Source organism: Sturnus vulgaris, chromosome 25 (genome assembly GCF_052056855.1).
Source record: "Sturnus vulgaris isolate bStuVul1 chromosome 25, bStuVul1.hap1, whole genome shotgun sequence".
NCBI lineage: Eukaryota > Metazoa > Chordata > Aves > Passeriformes > Sturnidae > Sturnus > Sturnus vulgaris.
Genome location: NC_142267.1, coordinates 7,295,169 through 7,315,952, shown reverse-complemented (window position 1 = coordinate 7,315,952; position 20,784 = coordinate 7,295,169). Strand labels below are relative to the sequence as shown.

General features: G+C 50.0%; 2 protein-coding genes across 2 annotated transcripts; both read left to right on the top strand.

Annotated features, from left to right (window-relative positions):
* The first annotated feature begins 153 nt into the window (after positions 1-153).
* On the top strand, positions 154-15,273 carry KIF17 (kinesin family member 17). The gene is given in 16 exon segments (XM_088178923.1): positions 154-966; positions 2,449-2,595; positions 2,965-3,036; positions 5,309-5,493; positions 6,821-7,050; positions 7,053-7,277; positions 8,291-8,388; positions 8,832-8,979; positions 10,162-10,250; positions 10,375-10,499; positions 13,065-13,147; positions 13,150-13,292; positions 14,097-14,355; positions 14,613-14,680; positions 14,767-14,875; positions 14,983-15,273. Coding segments are annotated over 16 exon segments (2,421 nt in total). The 5' UTR covers positions 154-747; the 3' UTR covers positions 15,204-15,273.
* Positions 15,274-15,473: 200 nt separating this feature from the next.
* Positions 15,474-20,490, top strand: DDOST (dolichyl-diphosphooligosaccharide--protein glycosyltransferase non-catalytic subunit). Its single transcript, XM_014888412.2, has 11 exons — positions 15,474-15,641; positions 16,421-16,531; positions 16,750-16,836; positions 17,087-17,190; positions 17,946-18,040; positions 18,363-18,456; positions 18,876-19,024; positions 19,283-19,430; positions 19,548-19,668; positions 19,811-19,917; positions 20,007-20,490. Exons 1-11 carry the CDS (start codon positions 15,503-15,505, stop codon positions 20,154-20,156), a joined length of 1,305 nt encoding a protein of 434 aa, XP_014743898.1. The 5' UTR covers positions 15,474-15,502; the 3' UTR covers positions 20,157-20,490.
* The last annotated feature ends 294 nt before the right edge of the window (positions 20,491-20,784 follow it).

Here is a 20,784-nt window from a genome sequence, read left to right as displayed (position 1 = left end):
ACGCCCTGCACACCTGTCCTCGTGCACGCCTCCTTGCACACGCGCGCACGCGGCAGTCACGTGGCAATGGGCGGAGCCTCTCCCAGCGCGGCCCCGGTCGCTGTGGTGACCGCGTGCGGTCACTCGCGCATGCGCATGGCCGCCGCCGCCACCTCCCGCCGCCCTGTCGGGGTTCCGTGCGCGCCCTCCGGCCTGCGCGGCACCGGCAGGGTTACCTCAGGTTTTCCCTTGCTCAGGCCCCTTCGTGCATGTCTCGGCTCCCGAAAGTTACCTCAGGGTTTCTTACCCTTGGGTTTCCTGCCCTTCAGCTTCCCCTCCGGCTTTCCCTCACAAACCCCCCCTTTTGATTTCCTCCCCCCGACCTGCCCTAATACCCCTAGACTTGTTCCCAGCTTCCGCCTTTTTCTGCATACCTCCCCAGCTCTTTTTCTCCATGCTTTCCCGTTCTCCCTCAGCCTCTCTGGCTCGGGGGTCCTTCCCCTGCGTGCCCCCCCACAGTGGGTGCAGATCCCCAAGGTTAGGCTTGCCCCAGCCTCTTTCCAGCCCCCAGCTCCCCCTGTCCTGCCGAGTGAGCGCGTGTGGGCCTGGTCTGGATGGGTGGAGAGACCTGGGTGGGGCGGGAGGGTGGAGTCTGACCCGAGTGGGGCTGACCGCGGTGTGTCACTAACATCGGAGTGTGGGGCTGATTCCAGTGTGTGTGATTGACCCCCAGTTTGTCGCTGACCCCGTGTGTGGGTGCCCGGCGCGATGGCCGCAGAGGCGGTGATGGTGGCCGTGCGCTGCCGGCCGCTGAGCGGGCGTGAGGCGGCCCTGGGGTGCCGGGCGATCGTGGGCGTGGACAGCGCGCGGGGCCGGTGCCTCCTACGGAACCCCTCGGCCCCCGTCGAGCCTCCCAGGCAGTTCTCCTTCGGTGGGGAGCACAGCACCGAGCACATCTACAACGAGATCGCCTACCCACTCGTGGAGGTCAGCGGGGACGCAGGGGAGCCCGGCACACCCAGGGATGGGGGCAGTTTGGGGCACCACAAGGAGAGAAAGAGCTCCAGGAGGGTTTGGACAATGCTCTCAGGCGCAGGGTGGGATTGTTGGGGTGTCTGTGCCAGGCCAGGAGTTGGACTCTGGTCCTTGTGGGTCCCTTCCAGCTGAGGACATTATGTAAACACATAGCTTGGGACAGGCTGAGGAGTTTTACAGGTGATCCCCAAGTGAAGCAGGATCCACTTGACTTTCCCCATACTGGAAGGTGTCCCTGCCATGGCAGGGTGGTGGAACGAGATGAACTTTAAGGTCCCTCCCAATCCAAACTATTTGGGATTCTATTTATGGGCAGAAAGCTCTGTCCACTACTTCAAGAGGTTTAGCTATAAGCCTGGGGAGCAGAGGAGAGCAGACGGCATCCTGGCAAATGGCTGAGAAATTGGGAAGAAACAAAACTTTGTTAGCAGCCAGCAGAGTACTGAGGAGAGAGTTACATTTAATTATTTTAGGTGGATGTTTTTATCATAGAATCCCAGACAGGTTTGAGTGGGAAGGAACCTTAAGACTCATCCCATCCCACCTCCTGCCAGGGGCAGGGACATCTTCCACTATCCCAGGTTGCTCCAAGCCCCATCCAGCCTGGCCTTGGACACTTGCAGGGATCCAGGGGCAGCCACAGCTTCTCTGGTATCAAACTGATGATTTTAGGGATATTTTTACTGCCAAGTGAGAAACCTTAGAGAAGATGGGGAACCTCAGCCTGGCTTATACTGGCAGAAGGATACGTGATTCCTTTGTTTCCTTGTTAACAGATCAGCAGAGGAAACAGCTGAGGTGAGAAATGAACCTGTTAGCAAAAAAAGACTAACCTCCCCCCCCAGAAAAAGTTTTGTTAGAAGAAGTAACATGGATTAAATGTCTTGTGATGCTTTTAAGATAGAAGTTCCTGATCATTAAAACAAGCAGGGCTAGAAACACTAGATATTAGAATAATAGGTTATTTTTTGTTTATTTAAACCTTAAGTAATCCAGTTATTTTTTCTTCCTACTACACTTCTCTGAAATAGGGACAAGTGACACTGAGCAGCTTGCCAAGCAAAACTTACTCAGAGCTAGAGACCATCCCCTTGGCCACCCCATAGCCAACTGTTGTTCTAGTTGTCTCTTTGAATCTTGTAAGATTTTTGTGCCCTATGGCAAAAATATTATGGTTTTCTAAGTGTTGGTGTTGTCAACTGCTTTTCAACATCTGCATTGTTTCAAGATTCCCTGTTTTGAGAGAAAAACATTGATTTATATGCTAATTTTGTAATTGCTATTCTCTGATGGTTTGTGAAGATTAAGCAGCAATTTGATGTTTACCTCCAGCTCTTCTTTTAAAATGCCTTTTAGGGGGCGAGAATGAATCTGGACAATGTTTCCAGTTAGGCAAAGATGATGGCTGCTTTCTTTGGTTTCCCCCATTTTCAGGGTGTCATGGAAGGCTACAATGGCACCATCTTTGCGTATGGCCAGACTGGCAGCAGGAAGTCATTCACCATGCAGGGAGTTGCAGATCCCTCCTCGCAGAAAGGGATCATTCCCAGGGCATTTGAACACATCTTTGAGAGCGTACAGGTGGGTGTGAAAGAGATACCATTTATAAGTTTTTGCTAGAAAGGCTTTGGTGTCCTATCCCAAGAAGTGAGTGCTGATGGCATGAAGTGTGCACGGGGACAGGTTTGGGGTGCACTGCTTCTCATCCTTAAGCTGAGGCTTGTCCATAGTCAGGTGAACTGCAGTCTCACCCCAGATGACGTTGTGGACTTGAGGTGTGGAAGGACCAGAAGTCTCTTGCAGTGAGTGTGTTGAGTGGTTCCACCTGGAATGAATTGCCAGGGGAGGTTGGATGAGGTGCTGAAGGGTGGTGGACAGCCAGCTGTGGGAGGGGCTCCCTGGGCTGCCTGTGCTGTGCAGTGTGCTGAAAATGCCAAATTCCTGCTGAAGGCCTCCTACCTGGAGATCTACAATGAGGACATACGAGACCTTCTAGGAGCTGACACCAAGCAGAAGCTGGAGGTGAGGAGGGCTCAATGTGTCTTAATTAAGTGCTTTAATTAGCTCAGATGAGTGTTACCATGACTTACAGAAGTACAACAATGGTCTCTGTCAGAAGCTTGAGTGCCAGAATATGAAGTTACATGAGGAATGGGGAAGCTAAGAGGGACTTTTGAGGGACTTTAGTGAAAGTTTAGGAACAGGATGCAGTCAGAGACATGTCCAGTGTATCCCACATGATAGTGGCTGGTAGCTCAGTAGCAGCTCTGTGAAAATCCTTTACTGGACAAAGATAGAATAGAGTGCTTATGGGGCAATTTCTTCCTCATCCTTTTCATCTCATGCTTGTTTCTAAAGCAAGAGGATTCTGGGCCTTACAAATGTTTAATCTGATCTAGTGGAGCCATGGATGATCTCTTTACGTGCCTAAACTAAAAAGGCTGATCCGTTTTGAGGGCACACAGCAGATATTACTCCCCATGGGAACACAAGTGACGTTTACAGGACCGCAGGAGGGTAAACTCTCCCAAAATCCTAATCAGGGGGTTGATCTTTGTAAAATTTACCTCTTGGTGGCTTTGCAGGTCCTTTGGTATGTATTCCTGGAGGGAGCTAGAAATCTCCTTTCCCAATTTACTTCCTTGCAGGACTGTCCTGGTGTATAAAACCAAGGCAGTAACACCTTGAGACATTCTGGGATGGCAACAGACTCAAACTGCCTTACAGGCCAGGTATTTCTAACAGATTTCTGGCTTTAAGGCAGACAAACCCCTCTCTACTCCGTGTTCCAAGTGTGCTTTGCCTGTCTCCTGCAGAGGGAGAGTGGGAGAAGGGGACTTCTTGCTGCTGTTTCCCATCCTTTGTTCTACATCGGTGGTGACACGGGTTTCCATGGCGACGCAGTTGGCACTGGGAGGGCAGGAGCTGGGCACAGCAGTTTCCAGGGTAACTCTGTCACGTTGCCTGTTGCTGCCTCCACTGAGTACTTAAGGGAGTGTGTCCTGCCGAAGCAAATCCCAAGTTGCCCCACTGCATTCCTCTGAGTCCCCCAGTTCCCCCCAGAATCCCATTTTTGTTCATTCCTTTGCCTTTCACTCAGTGCCTACAGCTTGGTCAGGTGTTCCTCAGGGACTCTGCAACACCCCCAAACAGAGCCAGGCCAGTCCTGGGGTTCTCAGCAGCACAGACGAGTCACAGTGTATGAACACTGGCTGTGGCTGTACTTGGATTCATCCTGTGCATCGTGGCTTTGGAACAAGGATAAATCCCACCCGGTTAAGTTTTCTGCTCTGTTCTGTGGGATTTTTTAATCGCAAACACTATTTTACGTCATTTCTTGTGAACATCACTGAAGTATCTGAGCCTCCTCTTTGGAGGTCACAGTGCCAAATGTGATCTCTGTTTCTCCATCATGACAACCATATCTTGATATCCCAGCTGACATTATAAAGATAGTTTCGGTGATGAACTTAGCAGATATGGGGTGTAACAGAGCTGTGGAAAATTAATTCAGCTCATTTAAAATTCCCAGTGTGGAGGGGGCTGGTGTAGGAGTACAGGGATCTCTGGATTATTTTGTATTTTTTATGTAGGTTTGATGGATAACTCAAAATTTTGGATATTTCCATTGCTTATTAACATTCTGTATGAAACTTTCCATCCATGTGGTTGATAACTACTGAGAAGATGCTGTTGGGTATTTAATGCTCTGTCTCAACCCAGGGTCCCAAATATAATTTTTGTTCATTTAAAAATTAATTAATCTAGAGAAAAATGGTGGCAGTTCACCTGTTTGTGACAGGTGGTACTTTGGGAATGTTGTCAGTGAGCTCAAGCCACCCACTCAGAGCAGAGTTCAGCAAAGCACTGGGAACAATATCTGGGAATATTGTCTCTGTGCTTTGATATTAAAAAAAGCTTCCTATGACTGAGGAGATCTTAGAGCCTTTGCCATAATAGGTGAGATGTATTTTGATTATTGTTTAAAATATGCAGCTTTAATAATAGAGAAGGAGGAGGGTGGATGGAAGCTAGATTCTTCATGGCCTGGGGGATGTCTGAATCAATCAGCAACTTTTAACTTAAATTCTTTGAGCCATGAAGGTGGTTTCCTCTTCTTCTGTGTTTTTTTTCCTCTTTCAGAAATAAGGCTTTTTGGTGGAAGTCAGATATGTTTTTCTCATGTTGCAGTTTAATTTCACGTAGCCCTCAAGCTTCCAGACGATTCCCAGTGTAATTTTCCATGGTTGCAGTGCCTCTTGTTGTGATCTGGCTTGCGTTGTCCTGTTGGCAGCTGAAGGAGCACCCGGAGCAGGGGGGGTACGTGAAGGGGCTGTCCCTGCACGCCGTGCACAACGTGGCCCAGTGTGAGCAGCTGATGGACACGGGCTGCAGGAACAGAGCAGTGGCCTTCACCCTCATGAACAAGGACTCCTCATGGTCCCACTCCATCTTCACTGTCAGCATGGAAATCTGCACTCCTGGGGGGTACCTGGATGCCTTGCCTTGGGCCTGAGCCTAGCAGGGCACAGGATCTGTGTGGTCACTCATCCCACGACTACCCTTAGATCCCAAATGATTGTAGGCCCAGGAGAAAAATCCTTTTCCCTGGGAGGGTGGGGAGGTCCTGGCACAGGTGCCCAGAGCAGCTGTGGCTGCCCCTGGATCCCTGGAAATACCCAAGGCCGGGTTGGACACTGGGGTTTGGAGCACCCTGGGACAGTGCAAGGTGTCCCTGCCCGTGGCAGAGGGTGGAATGGCATGAGTCTTAGGGTCCCTCCCAAGTGAAACTATTCAGGTCATATCACCTGACAATTCCTTTACTGAGTTTAATCATAGGACATAGTTTTTAAAGATGGAATTAAAGAGTCCTTTAATGAAGTTTTAGTTACTGATTTTCCATACTAATACTTTCATTAGTATCTTATTGGCATTTCTTTAGTTGGAAGAGCTGCCTCTCTGGGTCTGAACAGGGAGGGACCTCAAGAGGGTTTTTCTGGGAGCAGAAGGGAATTAATCTCTGCCTTGTCTTTGACCCCGGCTGGGAACAGCTTGGTTTCATTTCTTCAGCTGTTTCATTCATGGGGAAAGTTACACAATGACTTCCAAAACTGTGGTTCCAGATGTTGATGACAGTACCTCATTTTCCACTCAGTATCTGAGGGATTTGGGGAGTTTCTCAATTAGCACAGACACTGCATTGTGTGGGTCTGTAAAATCCCAGCTTTATCGCAACAGGGAAGAAGTATTTGCACTCCTCTTCTGTGCTCAAGATTGGTGCAGGGCCCTCAATCTGAATTTCTCTGATTTAAAGCTTTGAAAACATGTCATGGAACAGGATGGCAGGTGGGGAACCTGCAGCTTTGGCAGTTAAAAATAGATGGAATAAGACGAGGAAGTTGAGGGCTCTGGCCAATCCCCATAAACCGGATGGTTCTGCTGGGGTGAGCATTGGCTGAAATAGTTGAGGAAGTTGGTATTTCTGTTGTTGTCTTCAGGCTTCCTAAAGAGTTCAAACTTCTTTTCCAGATGAGCTGTAAATAATAATTTACAGTGAGTTGATATTTTAAAATTACTTTTTTTTTAAGTAACACATTCAGGAATTATGAAAAATACTGTGCTCTTGGCTGCTGATGTTTGAAACATGCACGTTCCCATCTGTATTTTTAATTAGATTTTTACATATTTTTAAAAATTTTATTTTTAATACTTAATTATTAAATAAAAAAATAAAGACATATTAAAGAGTTCTGGTTCTTGACTGTTGAGATGCTTCCTTCTAAGAGCTAACTGGGAATTGTTTCCGTGCAGATGAGCAAGGGCAGGACCACCTTAGGGCTGCCAAACTCAATTTGGTGGATCTGGCAGGAAGTGAGAGACAATCAAGGACTGGTGCCACAGGGGAGCGTCTCAGAGAGGCCACCAAGATCAACCTTTCCCTGTCTGCCCTGGGCAACGTCATCTCGGCCCTGGTGGATGGCAGGTGCAGACACATTCCCTACCGAGACTCCAAACTGACCAGGCTGCTCCAGGACTCCCTGGGGGGAACACCAGGACCCTGGTGGTGGCATGCATGTCTCCGGCTGATGACAGCTGTGAGGAAGGCCTCAGCACCTTGCGCTATGCAAATCGAGCCAGGAACATCAGGAACAAGCCCTGCATCAATGAGGACCCCAAGGATGCCCTGCTGAGGTAGTACCAGGAGGAGATGAAGAAGCTGAAGGCCATTCTGGCTGAACAGATGGGCATGAGTGACTTCTCAGGTAGGATAACCTTTACTGGCTGCAGAGATGTCAAGAAACGGGGTTTTACATATAAAATGTTAGCTAAATTTTACCTCAACCTTTCCCTTACCTATTGGAGGAAGAGTTCTCCATTCTGATTACAGACTTTTCCTTCACTGCTGCCAAATTGACCTTATTCCACTGGCAAAGACCATCTCAATAATCCAGTGTTTTAAGTAGTGACAAGTTCTGTTTGAAAAGGCTGACATGATTCAAATCCTTGGTTATTTTTGGTGATTGTGGCTAGAATTTGGTCAGTTGCAGAAGAGAGGTTTCACCTGGAAGAACAAAAATGAGGTGCAAAAGAAACAATACTGTAAAATTCTTTATTAAATATATATATGTATGTTTTCAAGATAAGCATTCGGCCCCTATTCTCCTACATTGTGAATTTTGGACACTGCAAGAGAAGTTTTGCCCTGTTTATGGCAGTGCTTGAGGACTCAGCCCAGCCTCAGCACACTTGCTCTGTTCTCTGGAGCAGAAATAGGAAATGTAGGAGCAAATGAGGAAGAGCAGTCTTTAGGGACCTGATCACCTTTGGAGAATTAGCCCCTAAAAAAGGCCAACTTTCAGCAGAGGAATGAGGCTGTAGGATGACTTTTTCCCCCTTTCTGCCTCCTTTCAGAAATAGCTGTGAACAAAGGTAATTTCCTTGCACTTTTCTTCTTCCCAATGTCTTTTATCTCCCAAATCTGTAGGATAGCTCTGGAAACATATCTCCTGTTTTTCTTTGAAAGAGATTTGTATTTATAAATTCCATATAATTACATTCACTTCCATATTTCCCCTGAAGCTGGAACCTCTCTCTCTCTCCCCACACCTATGGAGCCCTGGGCCAGCAGCGTTTTGGCAGCAAGCATGCTTTGAAGGAGCACAGGGGTTGCCATGTTCTTTCCTGGCACTCAGCTTCTTTGTTCTCTTTCCAGGAATTCTGCAGACAATCCCACCTAGTGACTGTGAATGATTTTTATTTCTACTTTGCTTTGTAGGGCTTCTACCTGCTGAAGCTGCTCACCTGGGAGCAAATCCAGCTTCCTGCCTCAAACGCCAGGTGGTTCTGGAAGCAGGGAAGCAGCTGATCAGAGAAGTAAGTTGGGAAGGGATATCTCAGAGTGGCTTTGACTAAAACTTTTTTTCATAGTAATCATGATAAATATCGTCCAGCCTTTCCAGAACACTTCTCTTTTTCTATTTATTTCTTCAATTTGTAATCCTTGGGCTTCTCCTATGAACAGACCATGTGTTATAGAGGCCATGTGCCTTATTATAACCCACCTCTTGTTCCCATCTCTCTGGGGATGGATTGGAATGGATTCCCAGGAAGAAGTTTTAGAGGAACTACACATGAAATTGTTGGAAAAGGGAGGAATAGAGTTGAAGAAAGAGTAGTCAAAGGTGTTAGGAACAGTACAGAGATGAGGAAAAAGAGGAATACAGAGCCAGGAGGAAGAATGAGGCATAAGGTGTGACCTGGAATGGACCTGGATGTAACTTCAGGAACAGTCACAGGACTGTTGCTGTGCCTTGCAGGAGTACCAGGAGAGGCTGGCCCGGCTCCAGGCCAGCTACCAAGCAGAGCAGGTGTCCCGTGCCCGCCTGGAGAAGGACATCAGCAGCCTGAGGGATGACTTTGATCTCAAGGTGTCTGTTCTCCAGGATCTCCTCAGGAAGGAAGCAGGTGTGGAGGAGGCACGTGGAGGCTGTGCAGCCAAGCCCAGGTTCCCTCAGGAGCAGGGACTGTTTTTGCAGTCAGATCTGTGGCAGCCTGCAGCTTTTAAAAGGCAGCAAGTGCTCCCTGGCAGAAACAGTCCCTGCTTTCAACCCACCTTTATCCACAGCAGGAGCAGGGACTCTACCTCTCCTAGGCCAGATTTAAGACTCTATCCCAGCTTTGTCCTCTTCCCTATTTCCCTGACTTCTTTCCCTGTCGGGACCAGCCTGACCCTGACCTTACACTTTGAGGCAATGAAAAGCCTCATTTTTGAATGAAATGCTTGCTTTTTGCCCACGTAGCAGAGTTCCCCCTGACTGAGGGCAGCATGTCTCTGGAGCAGAGGTCACTGCTCTGTCCCCATCCCACTGTCCCCATCCCTCGGGACTCTCATTCCCAAGGCCAGGGTGGCTGCCGCAGTCTCTTCCTCTGTATGCAAAGGTGCTGCAGCACTTGCTCTCCCGATGGATTATGCACACCATCGTTTGCTGCAAGGCAGATCTCTCCTCTCCTCTCCTCTCCTCTCCTCTCCTCTCCTCTCCTCTCCTCTCCTCTCCTCTCCTCTCCTCTCCTCTCCTCTCCTCTCCTCTCCTCTCCTCTCCTCTCCTCTCCTCTCCTCTCCTCTCCTCTCCTCTCCTCTCCTCTCCTCTCCTCTCCTCTCCTCTCCTCTCCTCTCCTCTCCTCTCCTCTCCTCTCCTCTCCTCTCCTCTCCTCTCCTCTCCTCTCCTCTCCTCTCCTCTCCTCTCCTCCTACAGTGCCTCAGAGCATGATTTGCAATGTGCTCATATAGCACTTTCCACCCACTAGTAATTCTTGAATCTGTATTCTTCATTTTTGATGCTATCACTTTCTTAGGTGAAGGTTGAGAGGTTCTTTACTTCTTCCCCCTCTGATTGCAAATGTGCATCCCCAGCCTCTGAAATTGACTAGTTTTGAAGCCAGGCTCTCCCGGCCCTGTACAATCTGCATTCCTTACCCAATACACCCTCTCAGTCTTTCATGATTTTACTGACCAGCAGAAGTAGGTGAATGACAGCCCTTTTCCTTTCATACACATCATTCCTAGCATTGGGTGAAGGCTTTGGGAGAAGTTTTCACAGATTTATATCTAGTTTTGCACAGCTCTTTAGCAACATTTCCTTTTTTCAGCTGACACACAGACTAAAACGACCTCTGACCACACACCTTCATATGAAGATGCTGTTGCTGCAGCACATGAAGAGCCAACATCAGCCCAGGTACCCTCCAGGCTCCTTCTCCCCTCGGGGTGAATAAACCTGAGTGGGTAATGTGCTTCATCTCCTCCAGGACCCTCACTGCGTCTTTCCAGAGCTACAGCCTTTGTTTTCCTCTTATCCCCAGCACCCAGCAGCATCTGGGACTGTCACAGACACTGGTGGGGTGAGCAGGGCCAGTGCTGGAGCAGCAGGATCTGTCATTGCCCCGGGGATTTCCCTGCCTGCAGACCAGCAGCTGGTGCTTGCCAGGTCAGTGACATACCTGCTCGTGCCAACTGTCCCCTGGGCAGCACTCACAGGCAGCAGCTGCTTTCTGCCATGACACCACAGCTGCTGAGATCCAGCTGGTAGTGTCCAAACCAGGCACACGTGAGTTAAAATGACAGACTGGTTTGAGTGGGAAGAACCTTAAAGCTCATCTCATTCCACTCCCAGCCAATGGCAGGGACACCTTCCACTATTCCAGGGTGCTCCAAGCTCCATCCAGCCTGGCCTTGGACACTTTCAGGGATCCAGGGGCAGCCACAGCTCAGGGCACCCTGTGCCAAGGCCTCCCCACCTTCAAAGGGAAGGATTCCATTCCAATATCCCATCTGACCCTGCCCTCTGGCAGTGGGAAGCCATTCCCCCTTGTCCTGGCACTCCATCTCTTGTCCAAAGTCCCTCTCCAGCCTTCTTGGGGCCCTTTAGGTACTGGGAAAGGCTCTGAGGTATTACTGGAGCCTTGTCTCCTCCAGGCTGTTTTTACCCCAAGACTAACTTTGCCCTATTTGGGTGGATGAAGAGCTATTCCCTGCGGCACTCAGTGAGGCCAAGCGCCAGAACTGTGAGAGAAAAATGGAGATGTTCAAGTCGGCAAATGTGGATGCCAAAAAGTCTGTGTTCCTGGTAACAAATCCTGCCTGGAGCTGCAGGCAGGGGAGCCTTAAGTGCCCACACAGGTTATGGAGATGCCTCCTTTTCCTCTTGAAAGAGGTCCTTGAGGGCACTTGGAGCCCTCTGATGTCCCTACAGGTAAGGCAGCAGCTGTCCTATGGTTCATGGATGGACTCTTCCCATCACTGAGGCCACTTTTGCCTCCAACTCATGCATCTCACAGTGTTTGCAGCACATCATCCAGAACTAACAGCAAAATTTCCCAATAATCCTATTTCAGGGGCACTGTCAGTGTCTAGAGGACAGGGCTGGGATATGAGGGATGCCAGCTTGAGACTCGTGCTCAGCTCATCTCATCTCAAAATCAACCTGGTTCAAGGTTTTCTCGGTGTGAGAGCTGTCCTGAGAGAACTCCCTCAGCCAGAGTTAGAAGCAGCATGGGGGCTTGGGCTGCTCCAGAAATACACAACTGAAGCAAATTGTCCTGATTTTTCTCTTACTCCATTGTGTGGAACTATATTACAATTAGAAAAGTTCAACCCAAGATACCCTGTGACAGTCTGATTCTGAAAGTTCTGTGGGTTTTAACCAGTCCTTCTGTGGGTTTTAACCAGTCTTTCAGCTTTCCTGTGCTCACTCTATTGGGTCTCTTCTGGCTCAAAAAGGAGCTGCTATGAAATGCAAAACAGCAGTGCCTGTAATTTGTGGGCAATTCTGTCTGTTAATGGAGAGATGTCCAAAGAAACCCTTCATTTGGATTTGATATCAAATGTTAGTAGTCCTATTGCAGTACTACTGCAAGAATGAATCCTATTCCTTTTGTGGCAAACAAGGGAAGATGCCCTTCTAATCACATTGTTAAATCCAGGTTGTGTGCAAATTGGACAGGAAGGTTTGGTTCCATATGTGTGGGGATTTCAAAACCACCTGCTCAAGCTTTACATATTGGGGCAGCTCAGCAGAGCAAGGATTGAATCCTTCGATTCAATTGTGTATTAAGCAAAGGAAAGGGAAGGTCGCCTGGCAGGAGCAGTACAGCAGAATAGCAGTTCAGTTCTGGGGGAGAATTAGTAATTTCAGAGGGTTTGGAGATAATTAAGAGGCTGTTATCTGTAAAGGGGGTATCAACCACTTAGAGCCAGTTCTGGCCAACCTGAGCTATCTGCTCTGCTCCAGATTCTGTGCAGACAAAGGAATGGCTCTGGAGCATGGCTTTATTTCCATGTCAGAGCATGATTTCAAACACAGGCCTGTGCCAGTGCTCCATTAACAATGCTGAGGTCACACAAATCATCAACTCTGGCTGATACTGCCCCAAAATGGAAGCCACACTGCAGCTTTCAGCTCTAACACTTCCACATCCACCATTTAAAATAACCTTCTGTGTAATTTTGGCACTTTTTGTGCATCTTTAAAAAAAATAAATACAATAATATATTCAATGCTTATTTAAATAAGAATTTAAATATAAATTACACAAAACAAGGGTTTTAAAGAGAAACCCTTTTTGTGAGTGTAGGTATGGATTTCTGGACAGCCTTGTTGACTGAGGTGCTTGGAGTAACACATGCTTTGTCTTTGTGGAGTATTTTGCTCAGAGAAGCTGTGGCTGCCCCTGAATCCCTGGCAGTGTCCAAGGCCAGGTTGGATGGGGTTGGAGCAACCTGGGATAGTGAAGGTGTGTGTCCCTGCCCATGGCAGGGGGTGAGATGAGATGGCCTTTAAGGTCCTTCCCAACCCAAACCATTCTGGGATTCTTTATTTTTATGACAGAAACTGTTAATAATTAGTAGAATCTGCCGTGATTACTCAGGGCAGAAAATCTTATCATTCCCAATTTTCAGTGTCTTCCCAAATGTTACCCGTGGAAGGACGTGCATCCTCCATGCTTGTGAAGCTGCTTTTTAGCACCACTGATCTCATGTTCCCCTTCTCCAGGCTACAGATGCTGGAGCAGCAGGTGGCTGGGGGGGAGCAGGCTCAGAACAGGGACCTGAAGGAAAAGCACAAACGCCGGAAGAAATAGACAAGTGGAGGCTGCAGTCGGTGGCCGCACTGCAGGAATCCAACGAGGACAACAGTGAGCAGGCTCTCCTCAATGTTTATGACTCCATGCAGGAGGAGTTTCGAGCCAAGAGCAAGATGCTGGAGAAGGTGCAGGAAAAGGTGAGGGAGCAGCAGCTCCTTCCTCCTCCACATTCCCATTTTTTACCTTACACGGTTTAGGGCTGTAGGTTTAGCGAATGATTCTGGCTGTGTCAGTATTTCATATACCACATTGTTTGTGTGAGTTTTTATGAAATCCCAGATGCAAGAGCCCTCAGGGGAATTAAGCTTTTGAAGCCCAAACCCCACCAGTTTTATAGGCTCGGTGTGTTACACTTGGCTGGAGGAGGACGTGTTGGGATAGGAGGGGATGTGACTCCCTCTGCTGACCTGCAGACCTGCTGCAGCTGCTGCCAGTACCAAGCGCACTTTCTGGGGCAAGAAATAAAACATAAAAGTAAGGCTCTTAAATTTTACATTTAAGATCTTAATTTTCAAAACACCTGAAAATCAGTTTTGCTCTGGTATTTTGTGGCAGAATCAGAGGGTCTGCAAAAAAATAGACATTTGTGTGTACAGTCCTAGACCTGCACATGAAGGACTTGCTTTATTTGGGTATTTAGGTTATCAAAGAAATATTGTACCTCTTTAACCAAGTTAGGAACTTCCAAGAGTTCCAAGACCAACCAGTAAGATTATCTTCAGGTTTATTCAAAATCATCCCTGTGGAGAAACATGGGAGAACTTTCTTTAAAACAGACATGGAATATTCCCGCCACACAAATTTCATACTAATTTGTACCTAAATTATAAATCTTTCCAAACACTGAAGCTTTTCTGAGTGTCTTTCTCTGCCTGGCAAATTCCTGTACTCCTAGTATCCATCAATCTCTCTGCCTTATAATCCTGATGTTTTGTGTCCAGCTCCGGGCTGCTGAGACTGAGATCAAAGACCTGCAGCAGGAGTTTGGGCTGGAAAAGACGGATTATCTGAGCACCATCTGACGCCAGGAGCGAGACCTGATGCTCTGCCAGCAGCTGCTGGGTCAGGTGCAGTCCCTCGTCCGGCGCGACTGCGACTACAGTTACCTGGAGAGGATCAGGCGTGAATCCGTCTGGGACGAGGAGAGCGGCTGCTGGAAAATCCCAGAGCCTGTCATTCAAAAAACGCACCTGCCTGCAGGTAAGGGGACAGTGCCCAGAGAGGAGATAGGAGCGTGCTGTGGGGGACCGTGATGCAGGCACCCAGTTCTGCCACGCTCGGTAGGTCATGCTTGGGCTGCATGCACTCACAACATCTTCCACATAAAGTTTGTCCAATGGTGGCACGTGGTGCAGATCCCTCGAGAATCTCTGAGCAGTGTCGGGATCAGGCAGCGCAGTCAGCAGAGTGGTGATTGTTCTACACACAACGACCCTTAATTCCATCTCTTCCCACAGCGGTTCCAGCCCTGCCACAGCCCCAACCTGGCCGGACAAGCCCCTCGAATGAGAGCGGGCAGCCAGCGGTATGGCCCATTCCGCCTCCATTTTTAACCCATTTTACCAATTTTGCCTTATTGCTGGTGCTGCTGACAGCGTTTGCCATCTGCAGCCCGAGGAAGACCACTATAGGCTGGTGCTGGATAGGAGCAACAGCGAGACCATCGCCAGCAATTACTTCCGATCCCGACGAGCCAGCCAGATCCTTCAACTGGACCAAGGTAATCCCCTTTTCCCAGATATCAGCGGCACTCTTCATTTTCCTCCTTTTCCTTGAGAAATCAAATGGTAACCCACCCTAGACCAATTCTGCCTCAACCCCTCTCAGGGATTTCTCGCAGGACGCAGCCGCATTTTGGGGTCCCGCAGGCACCCACCACAACACGTTCCTCTCCTCTTGCAGCTCCCGCAGGCTCCCAGGGGGCCGCGGGCAGCGCCTGCACCATCCCCCAGCCCCGGCCCTTCCGCCTGCAGTCCTTGACCTCGGCTCCCCGCGCCGACACCAAGCGCAGGAAGGGCAACGCCAGCTCCAGCGCCCGCCGCTTCTGAACCACTACGGGTGCGGGCGGACCGGGTCACCGCGGCCGCCATCGCCGCACAGGAGGGAGGGGCCGGCGGTGGGGCCCTCCCTTGTCCGCGGCGACGGCGGCCGCGCCGAGTCGCGAGAGCGCTGTCGCGACAGCGGCCGCGATGGCGCCTGCGCTGCGTCCCAGTGTCGCGGAGCTGTCTGTCGCTGATTGGCTGGAGGCTGCTCGGTGCTGGCGCTGATTGGCTGGTGCCTGATCGGCTCCGGCGCTGATTGGCTGGAAGCTGCCCGCCTCTGAGTTAGTTCGGAGGCCGGGACTAAGATGGCGGCGGCCGTTGTTGCTGTGTGTGGGTTTCTGGCTGTGCTGGCGGCCGGCGCTGAGGGGGGGCCCCGCACGCTGGTGCTGCTGGAGAACGGGAACCTGCGCGACACGCACTCAATGTTCTTCCGCAGCCTCGCGGGTACAGAGCGGGCCGCGGCGGGATCCCGGGAGGGGTTGGATGGGGCGGGGGGAGCGGGGTTGGGGACCCAGGGTCAGGATGAGGGAGGTTGGGGTTACCTGAGGGAAAAGGGGATGTTTGGGGTCTTCGAGTCAGGCCGATGGAGGAGATAGCTAGGCCACGGGACTGCAGAGAGCGAACCCAGGGGTCCCTTGCTGGAAGGGGGTGCGTTTGGACTCCTCTCGTCCGGATGGGTGAGAGGGGGGTGGTTGGGGTTCCCTGTTCAGGGTGAGGAAGGAGATTTGGGATCCTGCACAGGGCAAAAGGGCAAAGGGAGGAAATTGGAGTTTCCAGGCAGAAAAGGGAGGTGTTTGGGGTTCCCATGTGAGAGTGGAGGAGGAGATTAGGGTCCCCTGTCAGGCTGAGGGAACAGATCGTGCCAGTCTGAGGGAGGAGATTGGGGTTCCCTGGAGGGTGGAGGGAGGCTGTTTGGGATCTTCTGGTCAGAATGAGGCAGGTGATGGGGGTTGTTTTCCGAGCTGTGCTTGTATTTAGGTCCCCTGTAGGATCAGTCCCTGTTTCATGGGTGACAGTGGGGCATCCTTTGACATCTTCAGAGGATCCACCCCTTTGGGTTTATGTGGGAACTCGCAGGTGCTTCTCTTAAAAAGTCCCTAAGCCTGTTTTTCTGAAGTGTTCTTTAATTGGGGAAATGAACCTCTGGATCCTGCTGCTGTTTTGCTGCTCCATGTATGATTTCATGGCATGGAGAAGTTGTCACTTTTGTCTCCTGGCTGCAGACAGGGGCTTTGACCTCACCTTCCGGACAGCGGATGATGCCGGCTTATCACTGATAAAATATGGTGAATTCCTGTATGACAACCTCATCATCTTTTCCCCATCCATAGAAGGTAAACGTGGAGGGGGAAAACTGGAGCTTGATAGCATTTTTGGAATGTTTTGTGAATTTTAGTCAAGTCCTATACTTTGGATGTACTCAGTAGCAAACTGCAGCTCTATCACAGCCTTTATTGGTGGTTCTTCCATTGGCTTGATGATTTGCCATGGTTTAATTCTGCCGGGGGTTATTTCTGAGCTCTAGCCATGAATTCTTGGCATTTGCTTTCAGACTTTGGTGGAAACATCAATGTGGAGACCATCACCGCATTCATCGATGGCGGTGGCAGTGTCCTCGTTGCTGCCAGCTCAGACATTGGTGAGTGCAGGTGTTCCTTCAGAGAATTAATTCACTGCAGCAAAACCAGCTGCTCCTTGTTCCCCTCAAGGCTTGCTCTGGGAGGAAATGGTTGATTCGTGCCTTTAGTAACATGTTCAGGGGGAATTTAGCTGAGGAGGTCATGTTCCTCCTTGGGGTTTGGCTCACAGAGTGTTGAACACACACTCTGAGCTGAATTTACTTTAGAGTTTCTGTGTCTTGTGACAGAGAACCCGTTGTGTTCCTGCAGGTGACCCCCTGCGAGAGCTGGGCAGCGAGTGTGGGATCGAGTTTGATGAGGAGAGGACAGCAGTCATTGACCACCACAACTACGACATCTCCGACCCTGGCCAGGTAATGGCTTTGCCTGCTCCTTCTGGCTGCTTTAGTGAGCACATGGGTGCAAAATTTTAGGGATGAATCCTCTGTCCTTGTGTTGCCATTTTTTCTCTATCCCTTGTCTCCCACCCTCCTCCCAGGAAAGTGGGAAATAATCAATGTTGCAACATTCAGTTCTGCTGCTGTCAGGATCCTTCAGGCTCTGGTTCAGATGATCACCATGTGCAGGCAACAGGGCTGTGATTAATGCTGGTTCTGGATCCCTCTGAAGCTTGGTGGGGAATTTCACCTGAGAGTGAAGTGTGTAAGACACTGAGTGCAGTGCTTCAGGTGTGGGAAGGCAGATTTTCAGATCAGTATAGAAACACACAAACATTTCTACAGTTTTGCCTGCCTGGTGTAATCCAGCACTTTAAAATTAAAACGTATATTAAGGTCTGAGCTAGATGTACTCTGATAATTTTTGTTTGAGGTATACTGTTGAAGCAGTACATATCTGCCTGTTATCCTGATTTGAGGATGCAGGTTGCTAAATACAGGGGAATAAAACACTACGTGTTGCTGTCTTTATCAAGTGATGGTTTATGTTTCCTTGAAGATCAGTATTAACGTAATTTGATCATAAACACAAAAATGCTGTTTTGCTTTTTAATTGAACTACAACGTTCCCAACAGTTGTAATTGTCTGTAAAAACAAACTTTTACCTGAGAAGCTGTTGTTTGTCATTAGACCCTGCCACACCTCACATGGATCTCTCTTGTTTCCCCAGCACACACTCATCGTGGCCGACACTGAGAACCTGCTGAAGGCCCCCACCATTGTGGGAAAATCAGCACTGAACCCCATCCTGTTCCGAGGAGTTGGGTGAGCAGCAGGGTGTGAGGTGGGGAAAGAGCAGTTGAACGTGAGGTATTGCTGTGAGCCAAATGTGGGGTCACCCCCTGGGGCTCTTAACGTGAGCTTAACAAATCTCTCTTGATTTCAAATAGAAATAGAAGGAAATCCTCCAAAATAGTTTAGTTGTTGACTTAGGAATGGTTCCTAACAAAATAGCGGAGGAAATATTTAGTTTCTCAGCAGGTGGAGGGGTGAGAAGGTCCATGGGGTTGAGCAGGTGGCCACACGTTTGTCTGGGTGTGGGGACACTGAGGGTGTTCCTGCTGCTCACCGTGGCTTTTCCTGCAAGGATGGTGGCTGATCCAGACAACCCGCTCGTGCTGGATATCCTGACTGGCTCTTCTACCTCTTACTCTTTCTTCCCAGATAAGCCCATCACTCAGGTATGCTCCTTTCATTTCTCTCTTGTTTTAAGATGTTTTTCTGCAATTTAGTCCCTCTAACTTCAGCTGTTTGGGAAAATCCTGGAGTGTTTGATCTCCTGATTGATTTTGAAAGGGTTGGGCTGTTGGCTGCTTCCCGATGCTGCCTTCCTCTCTGCTTTCTGCTGATGAGGAGGTGTTCAGTATGAGGGACACGTGTCCTCCATACTCTGGAGGAGAAGCCAGCCTAGATCAAAGCATCTCTTGGTTCCATCCTGGCTGGAATGGTATCAGAACCCTATTCCTGCTTTTTCTGAGCTTCGTGGTTACTCCTTAATTGCAGCTGGTGCTACTACAGTCAGACTGTCCCACCCCACAGCAAACTGTTCTTTATGCATCCCCAAGTGGACTGAGCCGTTTTTCCCCTGGTTGCTCCACAGTACCCGCACGCAGTGGGGAAGAACACGCTGCTGATCGCGGGGCTGCAGGCGCGCAACAACGCCCGCGTCGTCTTCAGTGGCTCCCTCGACTTCTTCAGCGATGCCTTCTTCAATTCTGCCGTGCAGAAAGCCACTCCTGGCTCCAAGAGGTGCGTTGGCTTCCCTGCCTGAGGAATGTCTGGGGAGTGCTTTGAGGACACAGGCAACAAACGTTTATGCTTTGGGAAGGAGCAGAAAGCTTGATTTGAATTGGGGTGACACGTCCTTTACTGTTGCAGAACAAAGCGCTTTGGAAAGCAGCTTCTTTCTTTAACCTCAGCTCAGTTTGTGTTGCTTTCACATCTGTTTGGTTAGGGTTTGGGCCACGGGGTGTTTTCCCGGCTGTCTCAGCCTCCCTTGTTCCACAGGTACTCCCAGACAGGTAACTACGAGCTGGCCATGGCCCTGTCCCGCTGGGTGTTCAAGGAGGAGGGGGTTCTGCGCGTGGGCACCGTGTCCCACCACCGCGTCGGGGAGCTGGCACCACCCAATGCCTACACCGTCACTGACCTCGTGGTGAGGCTGCCAGCCTGGCGGGGCGGGGCACTGCCCAGGGACAGGATTTGGGGAGCACTGGAGCTCGGAGTGGGCCAAGGCTTGTTTTCAGGCATCTCTGGTTAATTTGTCTCCCAGGAGTACAGCATTGTGATCGAGAAGCTCGCTGATGGCAAGTGGGTGCCCTTCGACGGGGACGACATCCAGCTGGAGTTCGTGCGCATCGACCCCTTCGTGCGCACCTTCCTCAAGAGGAACGGTAGGTCTCTGTCAAGAGGAGCGGGATGTTCCCCTCAATAGGAACAGGGGGTCCCTGTCGCTGCCCGGGCTCCGCACTGGGGGTGTTCTCACCTTCCACAGATTCTCGTGTCCCCTCAGTGTCTCCCCTGTCTCTCTCTCAGGTGGCAAATACAGCGTGCAGTTCAAGCTGCCAGACGTCTACGGTGTGTTCCAGTTCAAAGTGGATTACAACCGGCTGGGATACACCCACCTCTACTCCTCCACACAGGTAAGTGTGGGGGAGTGAATCCCAACTCTCCTGGGAGGAAAGGCTGGCCCAGGCTGCTGGACTGCAAGAGCTGCTCTGTCCCCTGCCAGGTGTCCGTGCGTCCTCTGCAGCACACGCAGTATGAGCGGTTCATCCCCTCGGCATATCCCTACTATGCTGGCGCCTTCTCCATGATGGTTGGCCTCTTCATGTTCAGCATTGTCTTCCTGCACATGAAGGAAAAGGAGAAATCTGACTGAGCTCCCTATGGGAGCCTTTTCCCGGTGCCAGAAGGGCCAGGCACTGCATGTGAGGACTGGTGGGTGCCAGATGTGCTGTGGGGCTGTGTTTGGTCTTTTTTATTTTTACACCTGGGGGGTTATTGAGAATGAAAATTAAATTCTGGGGGGAGAATCTGTTGCCAAAGTGTCTGCAAACCTGGGACCAGAATGCTTCTGGTGTTTACAGATGAGTTGCGATGTTTGCTTCCCTCCACTGTTGGAATGATTTGGGTTGGAATGATTTGGATTGCAGATTAACTCCCAGTTCAAAATAAAGTCTCGTTCCTCTCACCCTGGGTGGGAGTGAGGTGAATTCATTGTGTGGGGCATTCAGATGCATTCCTGGTGCTGAGGGCTTGCCCTGCTCTGGACATTCCCCAGGGTAGGCTGGGAGGGAGCAGTCGGATAGTGCTGAGGCTGGAGAGTGCTGAAAGGCAAAAAAGGCAGTCTGGGGCACCGCAAAAAGCACAACAAAGGGTCTGGAGTGGGGGAGGGACAGGAACCGCTGAGGGCACAGGGGCCTTGGCATACAGGGACCCTCCATGGGGCAAAGAAGCACCCAGAGATACAGCTACAAGGGACACAGGGACCACAAGGGGCACTGGGA

Coding starts and splice junctions, on each gene's coding strand:
- DDOST (XM_014888412.2), top strand. CDS start 15,503: ATGGCGGCGGCCGTTGTTGCTGTGTGTGGGTTTCTGGCTGTGCTGGCG. Junction 15,642..16,420: donor GTTCTTCCGCAGCCTCGCGG/GTACAGAGCGGG, acceptor TCCTGGCTGCAG/ACAGGGGCTTTGACCTCACC. Junction 19,918..20,006: donor ACCTCTACTCCTCCACACAG/GTAAGTGTGGGG, acceptor GTCCCCTGCCAG/GTGTCCGTGCGTCCTCTGCA.